This window comes from Parasteatoda tepidariorum, chromosome 7 (genome assembly GCF_982258835.1).
Source record: "Parasteatoda tepidariorum strain Cologne lab strain chromosome 7, Ptep-v5.0, whole genome shotgun sequence".
Taxonomy (NCBI): Eukaryota; Metazoa; Arthropoda; class Arachnida; order Araneae; family Theridiidae; genus Parasteatoda; species Parasteatoda tepidariorum.
Window position 1 is genome coordinate 51,529,179 of NC_141761.1, and position 19,418 is coordinate 51,548,596.

The 19,418-nt window shown below is 28.7% G+C and overlaps 1 protein-coding gene across 1 annotated transcript; it reads right to left on the reverse strand.

Annotated features, from left to right (window-relative positions):
• Positions 1-7,547: 7,547 nt before the first annotated feature.
• On the reverse strand, positions 7,548-18,872 carry AQP (aquaporin). Its single transcript, XM_016066451.4, has 7 exons — positions 18,719-18,872; positions 14,390-14,519; positions 14,123-14,301; positions 12,834-13,032; positions 12,032-12,116; positions 11,464-11,602; positions 7,548-8,022 (listed from the first exon to the last, which is right to left on the reverse strand). Exons 3-7 carry the CDS (start codon positions 14,292-14,294, stop codon positions 7,841-7,843), a joined length of 777 nt encoding a protein of 258 aa, XP_015921937.1. The 5' UTR covers positions 14,295-14,301; positions 14,390-14,519; positions 18,719-18,872; the 3' UTR covers positions 7,548-7,840.
• Positions 18,873-19,418: the final 546 nt, after the last annotated feature.

Genomic DNA, 19,418 nt, shown 5'->3' on the forward strand with positions numbered 1-19,418 from the left:
AAAGCCAATTCTGTATACAATCGGGTTTTTACAATAAATCTATATATTATCAGCAGAGCTCCAAAATTTTCCAGTTATATTTTTATATTGTGAGTATACATAATTTGAAGATTAAAGCATAATTTTTGTTGTTGGTTTAACCATGTTGCATTAAGTTTAAAAATCAAACAGTGGGAATAAAAGTATAAATTAAAATTAATGAAAATATTAACCGTTTGTTAACGCATTTTGAAATGTGATTTAAACTACTATTGTGATCTTGAACAAAGAATAAATAAGAAATATTTTATTAGCATGATACATTTTAGCTTGCTGTAATATTTTTTTACAATTAACTAAAATGTCACTATGTAATATATTATTTAGAATATATGTAATTTATCAATATATTAATATGTTGAACGAAAACAAAATAATAGGGACAATCAAGAGCGCTTTCAATTGCTTCATGGTTTTTTTAATTGAACAGTAGTTAAATGGATAGTTTCACATTTGTACAAACTGAAATTGGAAACTACACATGAAATCTGACACTTTATGGTAGCGTTATTTTTTATTGATAACAATGTTATTTTCAGAAAGTACTCAATATCTTAAGCTAAATGCAACAATCTATAAAATTTATCTTCGAAAGATCCTCGTAAAGTGATCTGCAGCAGAATAATCGCCGGGTCTTGGCAATTTCCGGGCGGCAGCCTGCGAGATACTAAAATAAAAAATTAATAAGGAGACATCTCAAAGGGTACAACTCGTAGCCACCCCATAGGAAACATTAATATGTTGCTTTTTTTGGAAAAAAATTGAAAGCTTAAAATCCATTTGGATTTAAATACGTAAAAAATAAAATGAATAAAAAAAAAGATTGAGTTCCATTATCGAGTTTAATATCTTTTGATAATTACATTGAACAAAACTATAAATAAAATAATATAGCAAAGTTATAAATCAAAATAAATTTCATGCATTTAAGTATGATATAAAAACAAACTCTGAATTCTGAAAAATAAAATTCTGAATCGGCATATCAATTTGAGTCACGTTGAAAAAACAACCTAAATTTATTTTATGTAGCTAAATTACCTGAAAAATATATTATTGTGAATGAAAAGAGAAAAAAGACTTTATTTTATTATAGCTTTTAATTAATACACAAGTAACAAAATCTCTATAGGTCTCGCGTCAACTTGTACAATTTTCAGAATTGTATTAGCTTTTCAACTTAATTTAACACCGAATGAAATGATGAATTATTAAGAATATTGTAACAGTGATATCAATAACAATAAATCTAACATAATTTATGCATGCACAATACGGATGAATATTGAAGTTCCTTAAGCAATATCAGATGCGTTATTAGTAACACAATATATGAATAAATCTCCATATGTGAATTTTATTTGAACATTTTTTGAATAGTCATAATTAAATAAAGAAAAGAAGAAAGGCCATATTTTTTATTGATACTAGACACATAACATACAACATATAATCCCATAGCAACCATGTTTTTGCTCTAGTGATAAACTTACCTTTCAATTTTAGGCAATGACAGGAGATTGCAGAAAATGAGCAATAGAAAAGCAATTATTGTAATTTGAAGCATAGATCACATTTGTTTTATTCAGCCTTTGATTATATTATTGATGTTGATCTAGTGGGAACACAACTGCACGATACTGTATTACCAAATCTTTGAAGGAGCACAATTTACGATTACATTTCAGGAACGCTTATGAAAAATAAGCTTTCCATTTTATTACAAATGAAGACTCAATAATCATTACGTTTGATTTTTTATGCAAAAAAAAGAAGAAAATAAATTTATAGCTGTCATCATCATTTATAGCTATTTAAATAGCACATTTCGAGATTCCTTTAAACCATTAATTTTACAACTTTTAACTGAATTTAAAAAATTGTATTTATATATAGGAAATGAAATTCATTTTAAAAGTGAAATTGACTGGAAACTGACTTATGTGAAATGCATTCCTTCCCAATTTGAATTAAAAGTATATTTAATATATATTGGGTTTTGACTTAGAATTTGATTAAGATCAGTTCGTTGCATACTAATTTTTCAAAAAAAAAAGTGGTGGATTATTACTCTCAATTGACTGATAAATAGCCCCAAACTACTGCAAAAAGGAATACTTTTTCACACTTCACACAAACCAAATTATTATGCGAAGGAACAAAAGTTTTAAAGAGAACTAGGAACTTAAATAAGTTTTCCTCATAGAGTAACAGAAAAGAGAAAGCATAGTGCTGCCATCTTTTAACCAAAGTATATAAATGCTATTTCTACATATCTGTCTTGTAAATCAAATAAACAAAATTTATTTAAAAAAAAGTTAAAAGTTATTTTCGGGCTTTTCAGGCATTCAAGTAAGAAAACAATTCACCAGTTTTCTTTTTTTCATAAGATTACTTTTTATAATTCAGGGCTTATAGCTTTATACAATATTACAATATTTTATAAAAAAAGAAATATACAAAATTGCTAAATTCATCGGAGTAGTATACTCATTGGAGTTGTGAATTTTCAGAGCTCCTATTCATACTTATAACAAGAACTCACTGAATAAAAAAAATTTAAAATAGTTTATTACACGAGGCAATTACATTGGAAAAATAAAATTTTACATTAAGGTTACAAAAATGATAGTTTTAGTAATCTAGTATAAAAGGTTATTCATCCACACTATTCATCCAGTGTATTTAGAAACAGTTTATAATAATTAATTGAACTTTATACGTCTCAAGGGATGGCCATTATCTCCTGCTTTACCCGTACCACGCGATTATAATCGTTAATTTATACTTGTGCTTATACTCTTTAAGATCGGTTTAGACAAACAATTCACCTAAAATATATTTTATAAATATTAAATATTTTGCATTTTAAGAGAAATATCTAGTTATGGTGGTTTAATCATAATTTCTTTATGCTTACCAGAAAGTAAAAAGACAAGAAAAATTCCAGGGCTGAGAGCAACTTTAAAGAAGTTGAAATTCATTTTGAAGGATTTGCTTGGCTTGATTTATTTACGTACTAGTATCGAGTGATTTATTGGCTTGATTTATTTTCGTACTAGTATCGAATGATTTATATATGAAACTCATGTAACAAAACTTAATATAAATATCACGGTTTACACTAATATTTCCTTTTTAAGGAAGCGAGACTAATTAACTTTATTTTAAAATCTTCAAATCATGATTCAGCTCGAAAAGGGTGATTTTAAACAATTAGTTAAAATATAGAATATGGAGAGTGATATATTGAAATGAATTTAGAACCATCTAGAAACAAATTAGCTTTCCCTGCTACAACAATGTTGTGGGACTTTCAGTAACATCAAAAATTATATTTTGTGCCCTTCTAAGAAACCGCGATGAATCTTTCATGTTGTGATTGAGTTTGGATTAATAAACTGTAGAGAAACAGCAAATCTGTAAGTCGATTCAAATTTAATTTTCAATTATTTATTTTACTTTGTATCAGTAGTAAGTAATAAAAGATTGATAAAGTAATCTTATATCAACCTTGTAACTTCTCACGAATATTAATTGTAATAAAAATTGAAATATTCTCACAATTTCAAAGTGCACAATTTTAATAGGGTTAAAATTTAAATTCTTGAAATTGTGGATTATTAGGTTTCTCTAGGCAGAAAAATAAAACTATTACTTGCCGTAACACAAAACAAATTTTCCAAATAAATTAAATGAAACTTTTAGACAAGCACAGACTAGCTTTTATAATTCTTCCATTTTTCCACTTTCTCATATAAACATTAAGCATGCAAATATCATACAAATGTGGTTTAGTGTGAAATAAGCAATCTCCTAAAAGCGACAAATTAAATGTAAATTTTATTTTGAATCTGAAAAAAGATAAGGATTAATAAGTCAAGGATAATATTATTTATACATTTCATGGTCTTATCTACAGCTTTAAAGTTTTTGTAAGCGTCAAAATAAGTAAAATACCTTCAAATAAAAAGAAAAGTCTAGATAACTTATACTTTGTTATTGCTTTTCAAAAATCAATTTCTGATAAATTTAATATTTTCTATAATAATAAAATAAAGAGTATTTTCGTGTGTGTGTGTCTCTCTTATAACCCCAGAATCGTTAGTTCTATAATCCTAAAATTTGAACTGCAGCAGCAGTGAGCGATCTCAGCTCCCATTCCAAAAATTTCAATTAAACCATTTATAAGACTTTTGAAGAATAAAATTTTTTTATTGCTTCAGAACAAACCTCTGACATAAATACAGCTGCATACAATTCTGTTTAATAAATTTTCGGTGTAATAATTCTGAAAGGTCAAAATTTTATGTGGGCCTGCTTAAAGCTCACATTATTAAAAAAAAAATTATATTGCACGTTTTTAAACACATAATTCTTTTCTATTCCTTGTGCTAAATAGACTTAACAATCAACATAAGCGTGGTAGGATTAGCGTCACCAAATTAGCACTCTTAACTTTATTTGAAACCACGGTACCTGAGGTATGCGATTGTAAACTGGGTGGTTTCACTTTTTCTAGAAAATAAATTACTTTAACTAAATTGATCAATAAATTTGTATATAAATTAAAAATATTGTATATAAACTAAACACTAAACATCTTGATTAAATTAGACAATTCCTTGGTCGAACAGTTTAGTCCCAACGCTTTCGAATTTTAGCTACCAGGTATTAACTCGCATTCATATTTTTGATATTTATAGGACTTTACAGGTATTTAAGTAAGAAACCGTTTTCTAAGTTTTTTTTCATAAGGTGACTGTTCTTGATTCAAGATCTATATTTACATGCTTCGATAATACAATATTTCACAAAAATAAAATCGACAATTATTACTACATTCATCGGAATAATATACTCATCTGAGGTGTCTATTCATAGACAATTCACTGAGAATCAATTTTATAAATGTTAAATACTTTGAATTTTAAGAGAAATGTCTAGTTATGGAAGTTTAATCATAATTTCTTTATACTTACCAGAAAGTAAAAGTTCCAGTGGTGAGAGCAATTTTAAAGAAATTAAAATTTTGAATGATATTCTTGTCATGATTTATTTCCGTCATAGTATCGAGTGATTTATATACGAAACTCATGCAGCAGAACTTAATACGAATTTCACGTTTTAAACGCATGCATTTTTTTAAGGAGACGTGACATTTTAACTTTATTTTAAAATCTTCAAATCATGATCCTTCGAGACAAGGATGATTTTAGGTGGTTAGTTAGAATGTAAAATACGGAGCGACTAAGATATGAAGTATGATTTAGTTATGGAGTGTCTTGTGAAATATTAACTGTAAACGATAGAAGGTTAATCTTAACTTATTTTATTTCTTGCTGCATGATGAAGGATTTAAACATTTTCAGCTGTTTTAGCAATACTGGTGATGGTATAAAATTTTTCTCGGTTTTCATCTGGATCAACATGGCTTTGAATTTCAGTCGAATAAAATTGGTTTTCTTATTCAGAGTGAAGTATTCGCCCATATTAATTAGATTTTATACCTCATATACGATTCATAAAATATATTATATAAGCCTGATTATATTTGTTTTATGTCCCTGTTGGATTGATAAGTGTGGTTCTTAATAAAGTGGAAAATCAAAATTTGAAGCTTTTATGAAATAATTTTACGCAGTATTGACAATCAATGAGTGTGTGTGTTCCTTAAAGTAATTTTTAAAAGGATTATCTATCAAAATAAAACGAAGTGTTTGTCTGAGTGTGAGAAAGTGGGGAGAAGGCATGACTTGTTGTAATTTGAGACAATTATAAGAAACCCTTCTAAAAATCTAAAATTTTCCATAATCAAAAATTTACCCCTATCAATGAATATATAAATATATCCCGCTAAAATTTACGTATTTTTAAGTACCAAGGAATTTTAAGTACCAAGGGATATAGATTGTTGCTTCGAGTATTGATCAAAGCAGAGTGGCTAGGAAAAATGATCAGTTTTGAATACCGATAGAGAAATTTATTCTAGTATTTATCTGAAAATTTTTTTTACCGCGTAGTCGACTAGCGATAGAAAGATTGTGGGATTGATTTGACTTATTCTTTGATTTATGATTGACAATTTAAATATAAGATTGGAAAACAGCGGTAGCCGAGACTTAAAAAGAAAAGGAATGTCACTAGAGTAACAATGGCTACCAACTGGCAAAGCACATAATTTAGCCCGAAAGATCCCAGACGAGTTCTCATTCTCAAAAATACACTCATGTTTAGACTCATTTTATGTAATAGTAATATTTCCACTCCTGTCATATCAACTCATCTTGTTGCCCTAGAATATTGTTTTATTCATATGTTTGCCAGTTCTATTATTAACGACATGAGTTCCCCACTATGTCTCCATACCTTGTGGAAATGCATTTTGAACTGATTTGCCTCTCACGGCTATTCCAGTTTTTCAATTTTGTCTTTTTCTATTTTATTCTCTGCTACCGTGGTTTCTCTAGATATGTTCCTCACTATTATTTTCGTCCCGTAGTGGACTGATCGTTAAGACACGGTTCCCAGAAGATCACAGTCACGCATCACTGGCTGCGGTCAGTGTGCGGGTGGGTGACCACTTGGATTAGTCTGTGTAGAAACCGAGGGTATGCGGTATGGATCCTCGTTAAACTGTTCTACCGTAAAGTGCTCGACTTCGCGTGCAGATCATCGGGCTACCGAAGTTGGGGTACCATCCCCTCTGCAGAGAATCAAAATTGCGATGGCATGCCTTCAGATCATACTCAGGGATGTTTCCCCGACCGTCACCAATAGCCCATTGTGCAGCTCTAGTGAATGAACTACAACAACAACTATTATTTTCCATTTTTTGTTGGAAAATTTAAATTTTTTTAATCGAGTCATTTCTGTTTTCATTCACGTCTGAGAGTCTTGAGTATGGGCACCTATTTTTAAGCTCTCGAAATATGTTGACTTTTATTACCATCTTCATATAGTAAGCCAATGAAGCTTTCATCATCAAGTATAACATTCTCATCTCTGAGCTGCTGTTCCTCAGAAGATAGAGCATTTGCTTTCAAATGAGACGACCCAAGTTCGAATCCCAATGGTGTCTGGTTGATGCAAATTATGCCCTCGGCTCACACTGACAGCCGTGTTGACGGAAAATATCCTCTCTGGTAGACAGATCATGGGTAAGAATTTCAAATTAAACTATAAACGATTAAATTTTGTTAAATATTTTGAAGATAATACCAGTGGAGTAAGCTAGCTTATGGTCCTTAAACATATTCCTATAAAACTATGAATTTAAATTCACAATAATTGAAATTTTGAAAAAAATGAAATGAAAAACTAAATTAATACAGAATGATAATAAGAGAAAGTGTAAAAAAATCGAAAAACTATTATTGACGTCAATGATGATTTATTAATCTTGGTTATAGGTACTAATCGAAATAAAAAAGAATAAAGCGGTACTAATTAACTAATTTTTTTCACCTTTTCGAAGAACGAGTATTCAACTAGAAAATAAATACAAATGATTTAAAAGTGATTTATTATACATTATATGAAACATAATCTCATATTTAACTTATATTTCTTAAAATATTTATTCTGTGAATTTCCAAGATGAATAGAAATTTGCAGCACATTGAATACAATTTAGGACAAAAATATTAATTTTAATATAATATAAAGAGTGAATGTATGCATAAGGTTTAAAAACTCTTTGGCACTTGTATTGCAGAAATTTTTACATAATTTCTATCTTTGCATCTCCTTATAGCATTTTTTTCTAAACTCCTTGATGAGTTGATTACGGCTAGTAAAGTTAGGACATTTTAACTTTTTCATCCCAGTGTCGATTTTCATATAAAAACCTTCCAATGAAACCTCCTAACAACGATCCAATCCAATATACCACAATATGTTCCGTCAGGGTGTTGCCTTTACATCCTAATGTAAGTGCAGTCGCCAATACAGGATTGAAAAATCCACCAGTCGTGCTAGTTGCTAAAAAAAAGTAAACAAATTTGAGATCGATGCAAATTAAAAACAGTTTGGCACTTTTTTTATTACTTTTAAACTCTCTCTCTCTCTCTCTCTCTCTCTCTATATATATATATATATATATATATATATATATATATATATATATATAGATAGATAGATAGATAGATAGATAGATAGATAGATAGATAGATAGATAGATAGATAGATAGATATAGATATATACACAGGTACAGGGTTACTCATAATTCCCTCTGTTTACTACAACTGGCTTCAGTGGTACATGTTACTGCCATCTACCGGCAACTGCTTAAATTAAAACTTGAATACTTTCGTAATAATTTCATATGTTCTTTTTTGTCATATTCGTCTTCGTTTTTTTACTATAACGCTTCGAAACCCCGGAGGGAATGATGAGTAACCCTGTATATTAGTGGGTGGGTTTTGGCTAAAAATAGGACATTTTAACTTTTTCCGATCAATTCCGATTTTCATGAAGAAAAAAACTTCCGATGAAACCTCTTAACAACGATCCAATTCGATATCCGACAATATGTTCCGTCAAATTGTTGCCCTAACACCCGATAGAAAGTGCAGTCACCACCGGTCGTGTTGCAAATTTATTTATGCTTTAAATTGCGCTTAATTTATTTATTTATTTTTATTTACTTATTTTTTTTTTTTTTTTTTTTTTTTTTTTTTTGCTCATGAATTAAGGTAGGGATTTTCAACAAATTTAGTAATTTCTTTCAGGCGAATAAAGCCATTCCTGTAATATGTTTAGTGAATTCATACTTTCTACCATTCAAAAATAAATAAAAAATATGCCTCTATCAATCAAAGAAGTTGTTAGACGCATTAAAAATTTATACAAAAAACAATAAGGGTGTATCTTTATAAAGAGTATCTCTATATGTTTGGTACTTACAGAACTCTCTTTTGTATATGTAACTTTTTCATCATTCAAAAAATTGAATACTATAAGAAATCTATAATAGAGTCTAGAAATAAATACTTTTAAACAAAAAAAAACGGAAGAAAAAATCCGTTTGATGAAGTGCGGCAGTTTAATAAATGCAGATTTTCAAGTACTAAAAATAATGCGCCATTCCTCAAACAACAAACACTCCATTGCCCTCTTCTGTAATTTTAAACAATGGCTTACAGTTTTCTCAAAAATACAAGGACTTAATTAATTAAATTAATCAAACAACTTTAAAATATAAATTATTAATTTTGTAATCTCTTTAATGAAATAATATAGGAAATCTAAAGTTTTTAATGGGATGTATCATCGTACTACAAATAGGTTGTTAATTTTTTGCATTTTGCCATTTTTATGCATCATCTAACTTTTATTTAAATTAAATTTTTATTTTAATTTGTTTCTATTGTTTTCTGGCATATAAATTTTAAAAAATTTTCACGCATTTTACTTATACTCGGCAGCAAAATACAGAGTCAAAAACGCTATACGATAATGATGTATCTTCCAGAAGCATTTTTAGAAAAAGTTTCATGTGTTTAGGATCACAGTGCTTAAAATAGTTTCAAATTACATTCTTTACAAACTTTCTGCTCATTAACTCTAGTAAATTTCAATATTTCAACTCAGCAATTTCGAAATAAAATTTCTCGATACATTTTTCCCCATAGAACATGGGACCTAAATCTATTTAACACAATAATAATTACTCCCAAGATTTCTCCTAAGCAAGCATTAGTTCATTAAACGTAGAATGTCTAAACTAAATATTTTATCAAATATTATAAAACTTGCCTAGTTTCCAAAGTCAATTCACAAAATGTTTTTCTTTTTAATATTATGACTTATCCATATTAATTCATCGTATCCTTTTTCCGAACTTTAAAAGCGAATGTCGCTTTAAATAATTGAAATGATTTTATTTCAAAAAATTGTAATTGATCCCACATGCAAACGTATGCGAATATTAATCCCTTTAGGACCAGCAGACTGGAAAAGAAGCGCTTCCTCATACCCACAAACTCCGAGTTTATGCATACTGAAGAGTACGTTTGCATGTATGATCCCACATACAAACGCATGCCAATATTAATTGCCTTTGGACCAGCAGACTGAAAAAGAAGCGCTTCCTCATACCCACAAACTCCGAGTTTATGCATACTGAAGAGTACGTTTGTATGTATGATCCCACATACAAACGCATGCCAATATTAATTGCCTTTAGGACCAGCAGACTGAAAAAGAAGCGCTTCCTCATACCCACAAACTCCGAGTTTATGCATACTGAAGAGTACGTTTGTATGTATGATCCCACATACAAACGCATGCCAATATTAATTGCCTTTAGGACCAGCAGACTGAAAAAGAAGCGCTTCCTCATACCCACAAACTCCGAGTTTATGCATACTGAAGAGTACGTTTGCATGTATGATCCCACATACAAACGCATGCCAATATTAATTGCCTTTGGACCAGCAGACTGAAAAAGAAGCGCTTCCTCATACCCACAAACTCCGAGTTTATGCATACTGAAGAGTACGTTTGTATGTATGATCCCACATACAAACGCATGCCAATATTAATTGCCTTTAGGACCAGCAGACTGAAAAAGAAGCGCTTCCTCATACCCACAAACTCCGAGTTTATGCATACTGAAGAGTACGTTTGTATGTATGATCCCACATACAAACGCATGCCAATATTAATTGCCTTTAGGACCAGCAGACTGAAAAAGAAGCGCTTCCTCATACCCACAAACTCCGAGTTTATGCATACTGAAGAGTACGTTTGTATGTATGATCCCACATACAAACGCATGCCAATATTAATTGCCTTTAGGACCAGCAGACTGAAAAAGAAGCGCTTCCTCATACCCACAAACTCCGAGTTTATGCATACTGAAGAGTACGTTTGTATGTATGATCCCACATACAAACGCATGCCAATATTAATTGCCTTTAGGACCAGCAGACTGAAAAAGAAGCGCTTCCTCATACCCACAAACTCCGAGTTTATGCATACTGAAGAGTACGTTTGTATGTATGATCCCACATACAAACGCATGCCAATATTAATTGCCTTTAGGACCAGCAGACTGAAAAAGAAGCGCTTCCTCATACCCACAAACTCCGAGTTTATACATACTGAAGAGTACGTTTGTATGTATGATCCCATATACAAACGCATGCGAATATTAATCCTTTTAGGACCAGCCGGACTGAAAAAGAAGCGCTTGTCGATGCCCACAAACTCCGAGTTTATGCATACTGAAGAGTACGTCTACGTACTAATACGATACGTCATACGAGAATACCATATTGAAATCTCGTACACGTGATCTTGGGCAGCTAGAAGCAGAACGGTTCGCTTTACATATGAAACTGTGGGTCGTGAAGGGAGAATGGCGTGATCCCGTGTCACTTTCTTATAGGGGTAAAAAAATAAAATTTGACAAATACCTGCTAAAACAAGGATAGTTGTGACAACGGCATTTGCTCCTATTGTCAGTTCTGTGATCCAATATGAGGACTCAAGAGCTACTGTCCTGCTAATTAATGTAATTAGTCCCTCTATTATCGCACCATAGAGCATTGGTACCTACAAAGCAAAAACCACAATTAATTCGTTGTTGCTATTTTACATAATATTATTTAATTAGATTTGATTTTAACCTCACAAAATTGAATACTGTATAGTAAATCTTTAAAACTGCTCTTTAATTCACCTATAAATGCATGTAATCATAAAGGATTAAAAACAAATTTCTCGCTTTTGGACTTAAATAAAAAAATACTGTTAACGAATCATTTTCCTTAACGTAAGTTTTAAAATTATCCACTTTCAATAAAACTATCTCATAGCTTTAATTAAAACATGACTCTCCGTTACGACAACTGCAAGATTATTTTCAAAAATAAGTCATGGTCGAAAAACGGTCATTTATATAGAGCAATAAACAAATAAAAATCTCTGGGTTTTTTAATTTTTTTTTTTAAATCAACCGATTCATGCATTTATTTTTCTTACCTGCAGTCCGGCCTGACATTCAGCTGCTGTGTGCAAAGCCTCATGTTCAACTGTCATATGAAAAGACCAGATATAATTAATCCATCTGAAAATATTTTATTTCTTTACTAACTACGTAACCTTACTAACTACATGTTATGCAAATTTGTTGAGCATAAGTATGCAATATGTAGCGATCTGACGAGAATAAAAACGTACCACCAAACATATAGTTCGAAACGTTCTTTCAATAACGTTAAAGTTACTAATTGTAAATGAGATTTAAGTAAGAGAAAAAAATTCGGATACATAGATAGATTTGCTTGAATTGAAACGTTTACTGATTACATTCGATTTTAAAATTTTACAACGCGTGAGGTATTAATAGAATTTCAATTTTTCCGTGTTAAACATTTTGATTGAATATATGAAAAAGACTCATGGTATTTTTGAAATTATAGTAAAATCAAAAAGATCCAATCGAATTATCGGTCAAAATTACAACATGACATGGGCTATATTTTCTAAAGGTTTTAGAACACCACTGGTTCATCTTAATGAGGAAAAAAACAAGCTGTTAATTGCAAATGCTAAAAATAACTTCCCTGTCCTCCAAGGAATGATTTCAGGCATTAGATTTGCCACTTGTTGCAAATTTTGGTGTTGCATAAAATTTTTAATATTAAGGACGAATAATTAGATTATTTTTTTGCAAATATGAGCTTAGAAATAATCAACAACAAAATGTGATTTATGACTAAAACATTAGTTGCCTAAATTGCAGGAAAAAGTATGAAAAATTAATAAAATAAAATTTACTTACAGTGTAGTTAAAGCTCCACCAATCACTTGTCCTGTAAGCTGTTTGACAATATCTAAATTCATACCATTTCCAAATATGCACTCTTCCAATGGTCCATTCGGGCAGGCTTCCGCATTCCCCCAAATGGCGCACCACCAAAGGCAGACTGCGAGCAATGCAAAACCGAGTCCCAAGTACCCGTGGATTTCATATATTACCCCTTTGAAATAAATAAATATTTATTAGCTCTATTTAGTGATGATATTTCATTTAACATAATAATTAAATTAAAATAACACGCTATTGAGGAAACAGCGTTAAAAACTAAAAGACGAAATATGTTAGGTTTATGGCATAGGTAATGGTAACAGATAAAATATACACATTCCAAAACTTATTTTAATACATTAGTTCGGGCCGGGATAGCCTGGTCGGTAGGGCGCTGGGCCCATATCCAAGAGGTCGTGGGTTCGATCCTAGCCGGCCGATGACTCCCCGTGTAGTAAATGGTGACTGATGCACGTTAAATCTGTCGAGTCTCAAAGTCCTCCATGTTCCCACAACAAATCAATACCTCTGGGGGTACTGATCCAGGAGTTCCCTTGTCTTCTGGATAGGGTTCAAAATTACTAGGTTACAGAGTTGAACATTAGTAGTCCTAAACCAATGAAATTGGATCGGCTGTTCAACGACGGTTATAAAATTTAAAAAAAATACACTAGTCCAACTTCAAATATAATTTCTTACTAGTTTTAGATTTTCTTAAGGCATATGGAAGAATCGAAGTTAGGAAAAATCATTTTTGTAAATAATTATACATTTCAACACTAATTAAATATTGGTTTCTATTAATCAATCATTTAATTTGAAATTCATTTATGCAATTCAATCATCTAAATAATCATCAATAAATGTTCTACAAAATTAAAGCATTTATTTTGTAAATAAAACAAAAAATATTCTTCTTTACTTAGCAACAGCTCTATATGAATTTATAATTTACTTTTTTTCAAGTACCTTTTTTGATTCTGTAAAAACTTTTTTGAAAAATAAATTTGGTAAAACATTTGAAACCTTTCTAGCTTAAAAGCATATTACGTATGCAAATAAAAAAATTTAAACTTGAAATTTTCTTTCAGTAATATTTTTAGAAAAAAAACATTATGTACATAAAATAATCATTGATAATTAGCAGAAAAGTTATTTTCTAATTCTAAAAATACACTAAATAAATAATATGTAATAAATAAATACATATATAATAAATAAATAAGTAATATTTATGATAAATAGTTTTAAATATACCTTACCTAATTCAGCACAGCCAGCACAGAGCTCTAGGGTGGTAACTATTTCTGCCAATAATAGTTGTATGATTAAAGGAGAAAACCTCAGAATTATTTTTCGAAAAATATGTATAACAATGGAATTCAGAAGTAATACTAAGTAGGGAATACATGACGAAGGAATGAAGTCTAACATTCTATTCCTGTGAACAAAACATGTGTAAAAATAATTCAATATTCATAATTCATTCATTATCAAAAATAAACTTTTTTAATAAATTAGTATCAAACCTTATTTAGAGTTATCCTCTATCAGCTGTTTATCACTCGTCTTCTTTTTCTGTGTTTCCCTTTTGGTTCTATTTATTATTTTTTTATTTTTATATTCCTATTTTTTCATGATTGATACAGTGCTTTGCAGCTACAAAAGGAAATAAATAAATGTAAAAGGTAAGACATATTGCAAATTTTACTTAGCATATTTACATTTTAAAAAAACTCTAAGTTACGAATTCTATTTGTAATGCAAATTATGCCCTCAAATTTCTTATTTTTTCTTTTTCAAAAAAACTTTCTGTGCTCCTTAGCATTAAAAAAATAATAGTGTAATATCAAAAAAAAAATCGCTTACTAAATAGCAATTTTTGTCGTAAAAATCAATAAAATTGAATTGTATTGAAATTAACTTTGTAGAATGGTTAATGCTTACATCAGACGATTGTACATTGTTATTCTAAACTAAATTCAAAAGACAAGAGAATTCTTTGATTTCAATGAGAACTTTTGTGTGAAATTAACTCGCATGTGCGTTGCATTTAGGGGGCTGCATAAGTAAGAAAATTCGAAAACGGGTTAGGCAAAATGCAATGGGTCCGAAGTTTAGCTCATGATATGTTTAACATTAATTAACGTAATAGTTAGCATAGTAATTTATGACATAATATTCTACATTAGAACTGTTGTCAAACAAAACAAAAAGTAAGCATTTTAAAAATTAACCAGCTACTACAGCCATAAATATTTGGGAGTTGTTATTTTACTGACTAAAATTTGTGTTAAGAAATTTATTTATTTATTTATTTATTTCCCAAGTTTTACAGATGCAGAAGTGAGTTACAAAATTTAAAACGCATAGAAGTTTTTATTTACATAATTACATAATTAAAATGTTTATAAACAGTAATATGTAACATATTTATATTGATAATGTTTAATTTTTAAGAACTATTTTTATAACAGATTTATATATATATATATATACAATATATATATATATATATATATATATATATATATATATATATATATATATATATATATATATATATATATATATATATATATATATATATATATATATATATATATATATATATATATATATATATATATATATATATATATATATATATATATATATATATTGTATATATATATAAAATAATAGAAATATGGATGGTTTGACAACTGTATCCTTTTCTAAATTTTTGAAATTATTCTCTCGCTTTCGAGAAAGGAAGATAAATATAGAATATGTGGATTAATAGCCATCTTGAATTTTAGTTCTTTCAGATGTCCTATTTTTCATTTATTTACTATATTTTTTTTAATTATGTAATAGAATATAGGTAAGCACAACACGTTTTATAAAAGTGGGGAATAAAAGCTTCTTTTTATTAGTTTGAGAGAAATAGCGTTCGTAAACTTTCACAATTTCAAAGTAACTTTTCTCAAATACTTGAAGCAATAAAATTATGTGGTTAGTAATTAGCTATTAGCTGTTAATCAGCTATGATTTTTTCCTCATTTCAATCCTCTATAAATGTAACTCAGTTATTTTTAATGGTGCTAACTCTTATAAAATTACCAATAAATAACAATTACAATAAAATATAGTAAAAAATAAAAAACATTTTGAACGTTTTGTTCATAATGCGCAATCATTCACGGAACCAAATGAATGCAAATACAATTGATGAAAAATTATAAATGAAAATTATTAATTGCTAAATGCTTATGACAAAAACTATCATGCAATTCGTTAAGAAAATAATAACTCACTGTATGATCTTCTAATAAATTTTAGCTAATAAAAGCATTTTACACGTAACAAAAGTCACCCAAAAAATAACTTACCCAAAATTTAAGAGCTCTCTTTGTAAGATATCATAATTTTACTAATGTAATACGCCAAAACAGACAGCTAGAGTTTCGAACAAATTCCTCAATTTATAGTCAGAGAACAATGATGCTTTAGACACATATTAAAAATAATTAATGTTCATTTTTCCGCCATCATTTACCTTCCTGCCATCTATGGAGCAGCGAAAAAACCTAATGAACTGAATGACATTCATTTCCTGGATAATCTCATTCGGTTAAATCACGGCTAACTTAATACAGTAAAATCAATTTGCTCTGGACACATTTTTAACAGAAAAAACTTAGTTGAAAGTGGGTATCATCATGTCCTCAGGGGTGCCAACCCCACCCCCGAAAAATTTGAAAATTTTTCCCCAGTACAATAAACACAAAAGTCGATATATTTTTTTTATTCAAGCAAAAACAATCTCTTAAATGAGCAAAAAAAAATTTTTTAATGTTATAGCATGTCTATGATGGTATATTATCATATTTAATGCATCAATAAATAGTAATTTCTCAAATAATTATTTTTTTTATGTTGAAATTATAAGAAAAACTGATTAAGTGTTTCCTTCTGAGAGAATTATTTTAAAAATCGCTGCTGAAAAAAATTTTATTTGTACATAATTAATATACCATAGTACGATACGTGAAATTATTGGAATTGAGAACATTTTTAGAGCTCCTTAAGACATACTCCTAATAATTAAATTAATCTTTGCGTATAGTTTCTTTCCGTAAACTTCAAACTAATTTTTACATTTTAATTTTTAATATAGTATTTTAATAATGATCATATTATCTATCAAATTTTTGGGTTAGAGAAAGAGAGAGAGAGAAATTACTTTTTATTTTTTATTTTAATGAAACATATATATTTATTTGTACAAATTTGTATGACTTTACAGTCACGCAATATATATAAAAAATTGTATCATCATACAATCGTCATCAACAATACATCTTTAAATGCATCTCTTTTTTTTCAACACCCTTTTCAGATGTAACCAAGATAAAATAAATATGACTGATGAAGTTACTGCGCAAAAATTATTTTAAAAAACATCATCAGAGAGAAAAATGAAATTAAAAATTCAGGACTAGATGACTATGATGACTAGATGACTAGAAATATCCCTTAAATTATCAAAAATATCCCTTAAGCCTATTTTACAGTTAAAAACTACAAAAAACATCTAAAACATTTTTTAAAAAGCATCTCTCCAAAATTGTCTATGGCAACTTGCCCACATTGATATCATAAAATAAACATTATAATAAACATATAATATAATAAACTATAATTTGACGTTGAAAATATCTTAGATATAACCGGACACCTACGAGTGTTTTCATAAACACCAAAATTTTTTATCTATACTGAAACGCCTAATTTTATTAATTAATTGAACTTATTTATTCGAAAAATTACTGAATTAAATCATTAATTGAACTGAAGTGAATTAGTTTGGAACTATTATCTCAGATATTACTTTGCTTTAGGTATAAGATTAATTTGCTGAAATAATAAATTCTATGACATAAAAGAATATTGCAGCATATTGACATCCATAGAGACCTTAATAGACCATATAAAGTTTAGTAAAGTGAAGTTTTTCACTCATACTTTTTAAAACATTCATTACTTTCATATTATTTGAGTTTTTACAATTTTTAAAAAATAAATAACTTTTAGTAAAATTATTTATTTTTAAATGGGGTTTATGTTTTCGTTATTTTTTACCATTGAAGGCTTTAGAACATTTAATATAGTACAATTTCATAATTTTTCTCACATAGTTTATTTAAAAAATTAACTATTTTCACATTATAAATTTAGGTTTTTACTGATTTTTGAAATCTACAGATAGCCGTTATTATAATAATTTATTTTAAATGGGGTTATATTTATGTATCATTATTCTGTTAAATAAATTAATTAAAAATTAATACTTAAATAAATTGGGAATTTTTATCTTATCTAAATGAATCTATAATACTTTTATAGTTAAATATTCTACTCGCATTCTTATAATTGCCTAGTAAATAGAACTATTTGTGTTTACAAGTTTAATATTAATTAGCACGAATTAAAAAAAAAATTCTTTTAGTATAATATAAATTTGTTATAAGATTTTGTTAAGATTTTTTAATATCAATGCATTTTAGGGATTTGAATATTAATTTTGATTTTAATATCTGTCAAAGGGAAATAAAAATGGTATATTGAAATAAATAACAATGAAAATATTTCATTAAAATAGTTACAATTGTAATTATAAACTGTCTGAAAGAATTGTTTTAATATTTGACATTTTTTAAAATTTGCTTGTTCCTTTTGTTCCAGTTAGATAGGAAATATGTTTCGTTTTAGAGTTATTTTTTCTACTGTGGAACCAATCGTAATAATAAAAAAACCTATTTCAACGTCTTAATAACATCGAATCCAATCGTAAACTATGAAACAGTACTCACTCAAACTTTTTGTATCCACCAAAGATCTTTTCGCTGTGACACACTTTCAGGCAGAAGAACGGGAAAGAAATAGATATTTATAGAAATCTGTGCTTGAACTGAGAGAAGCTTCATATCGCGGTCTGGGATGCTTTCAGTATTGTAAGAAAAAAGCAATGCAGAAACTTTCTTTTTGGCATGATGTTAAGTCATTTGGCACCATCTCAACAAATTCGCTCCACTGTTCAATGTCAAAATATAAATAAAATATAAATTACTCGCTTGGAATCATTTCCATGAGTTGCATATTCTATTGTATTCAAATCATTTATTTTAAAGATAAAGATAAAACTCATGTTTAGAGATTCTTCTTTTCTTTCGTGCAGAAATTCAAAGCTAATAATGTAACTTCCATTTATCATTTTAGATTATATTTATTTATGTAAAGGAAAAGATGCAAAGTTTAAGCAAAACTTACTGAAGCAACAATAGTTATACTTTGTAGGAGTAAAATAAATATATTTCAAAGTGTCTGTGATTTCAATTAAAAAATACTGATGAATCTTAATTGATTTTTTGAGAAGTATTTTCCATTACGCTTAATATGCATCTAAAACTATTTAGCTACTTTCTTTTTATTGTCATATGATTTTTGCAATTATAACAAATAAATGAAAATCTAAGATACTCTTTAAACGTTACTTTAATGTACGTTCTAAAG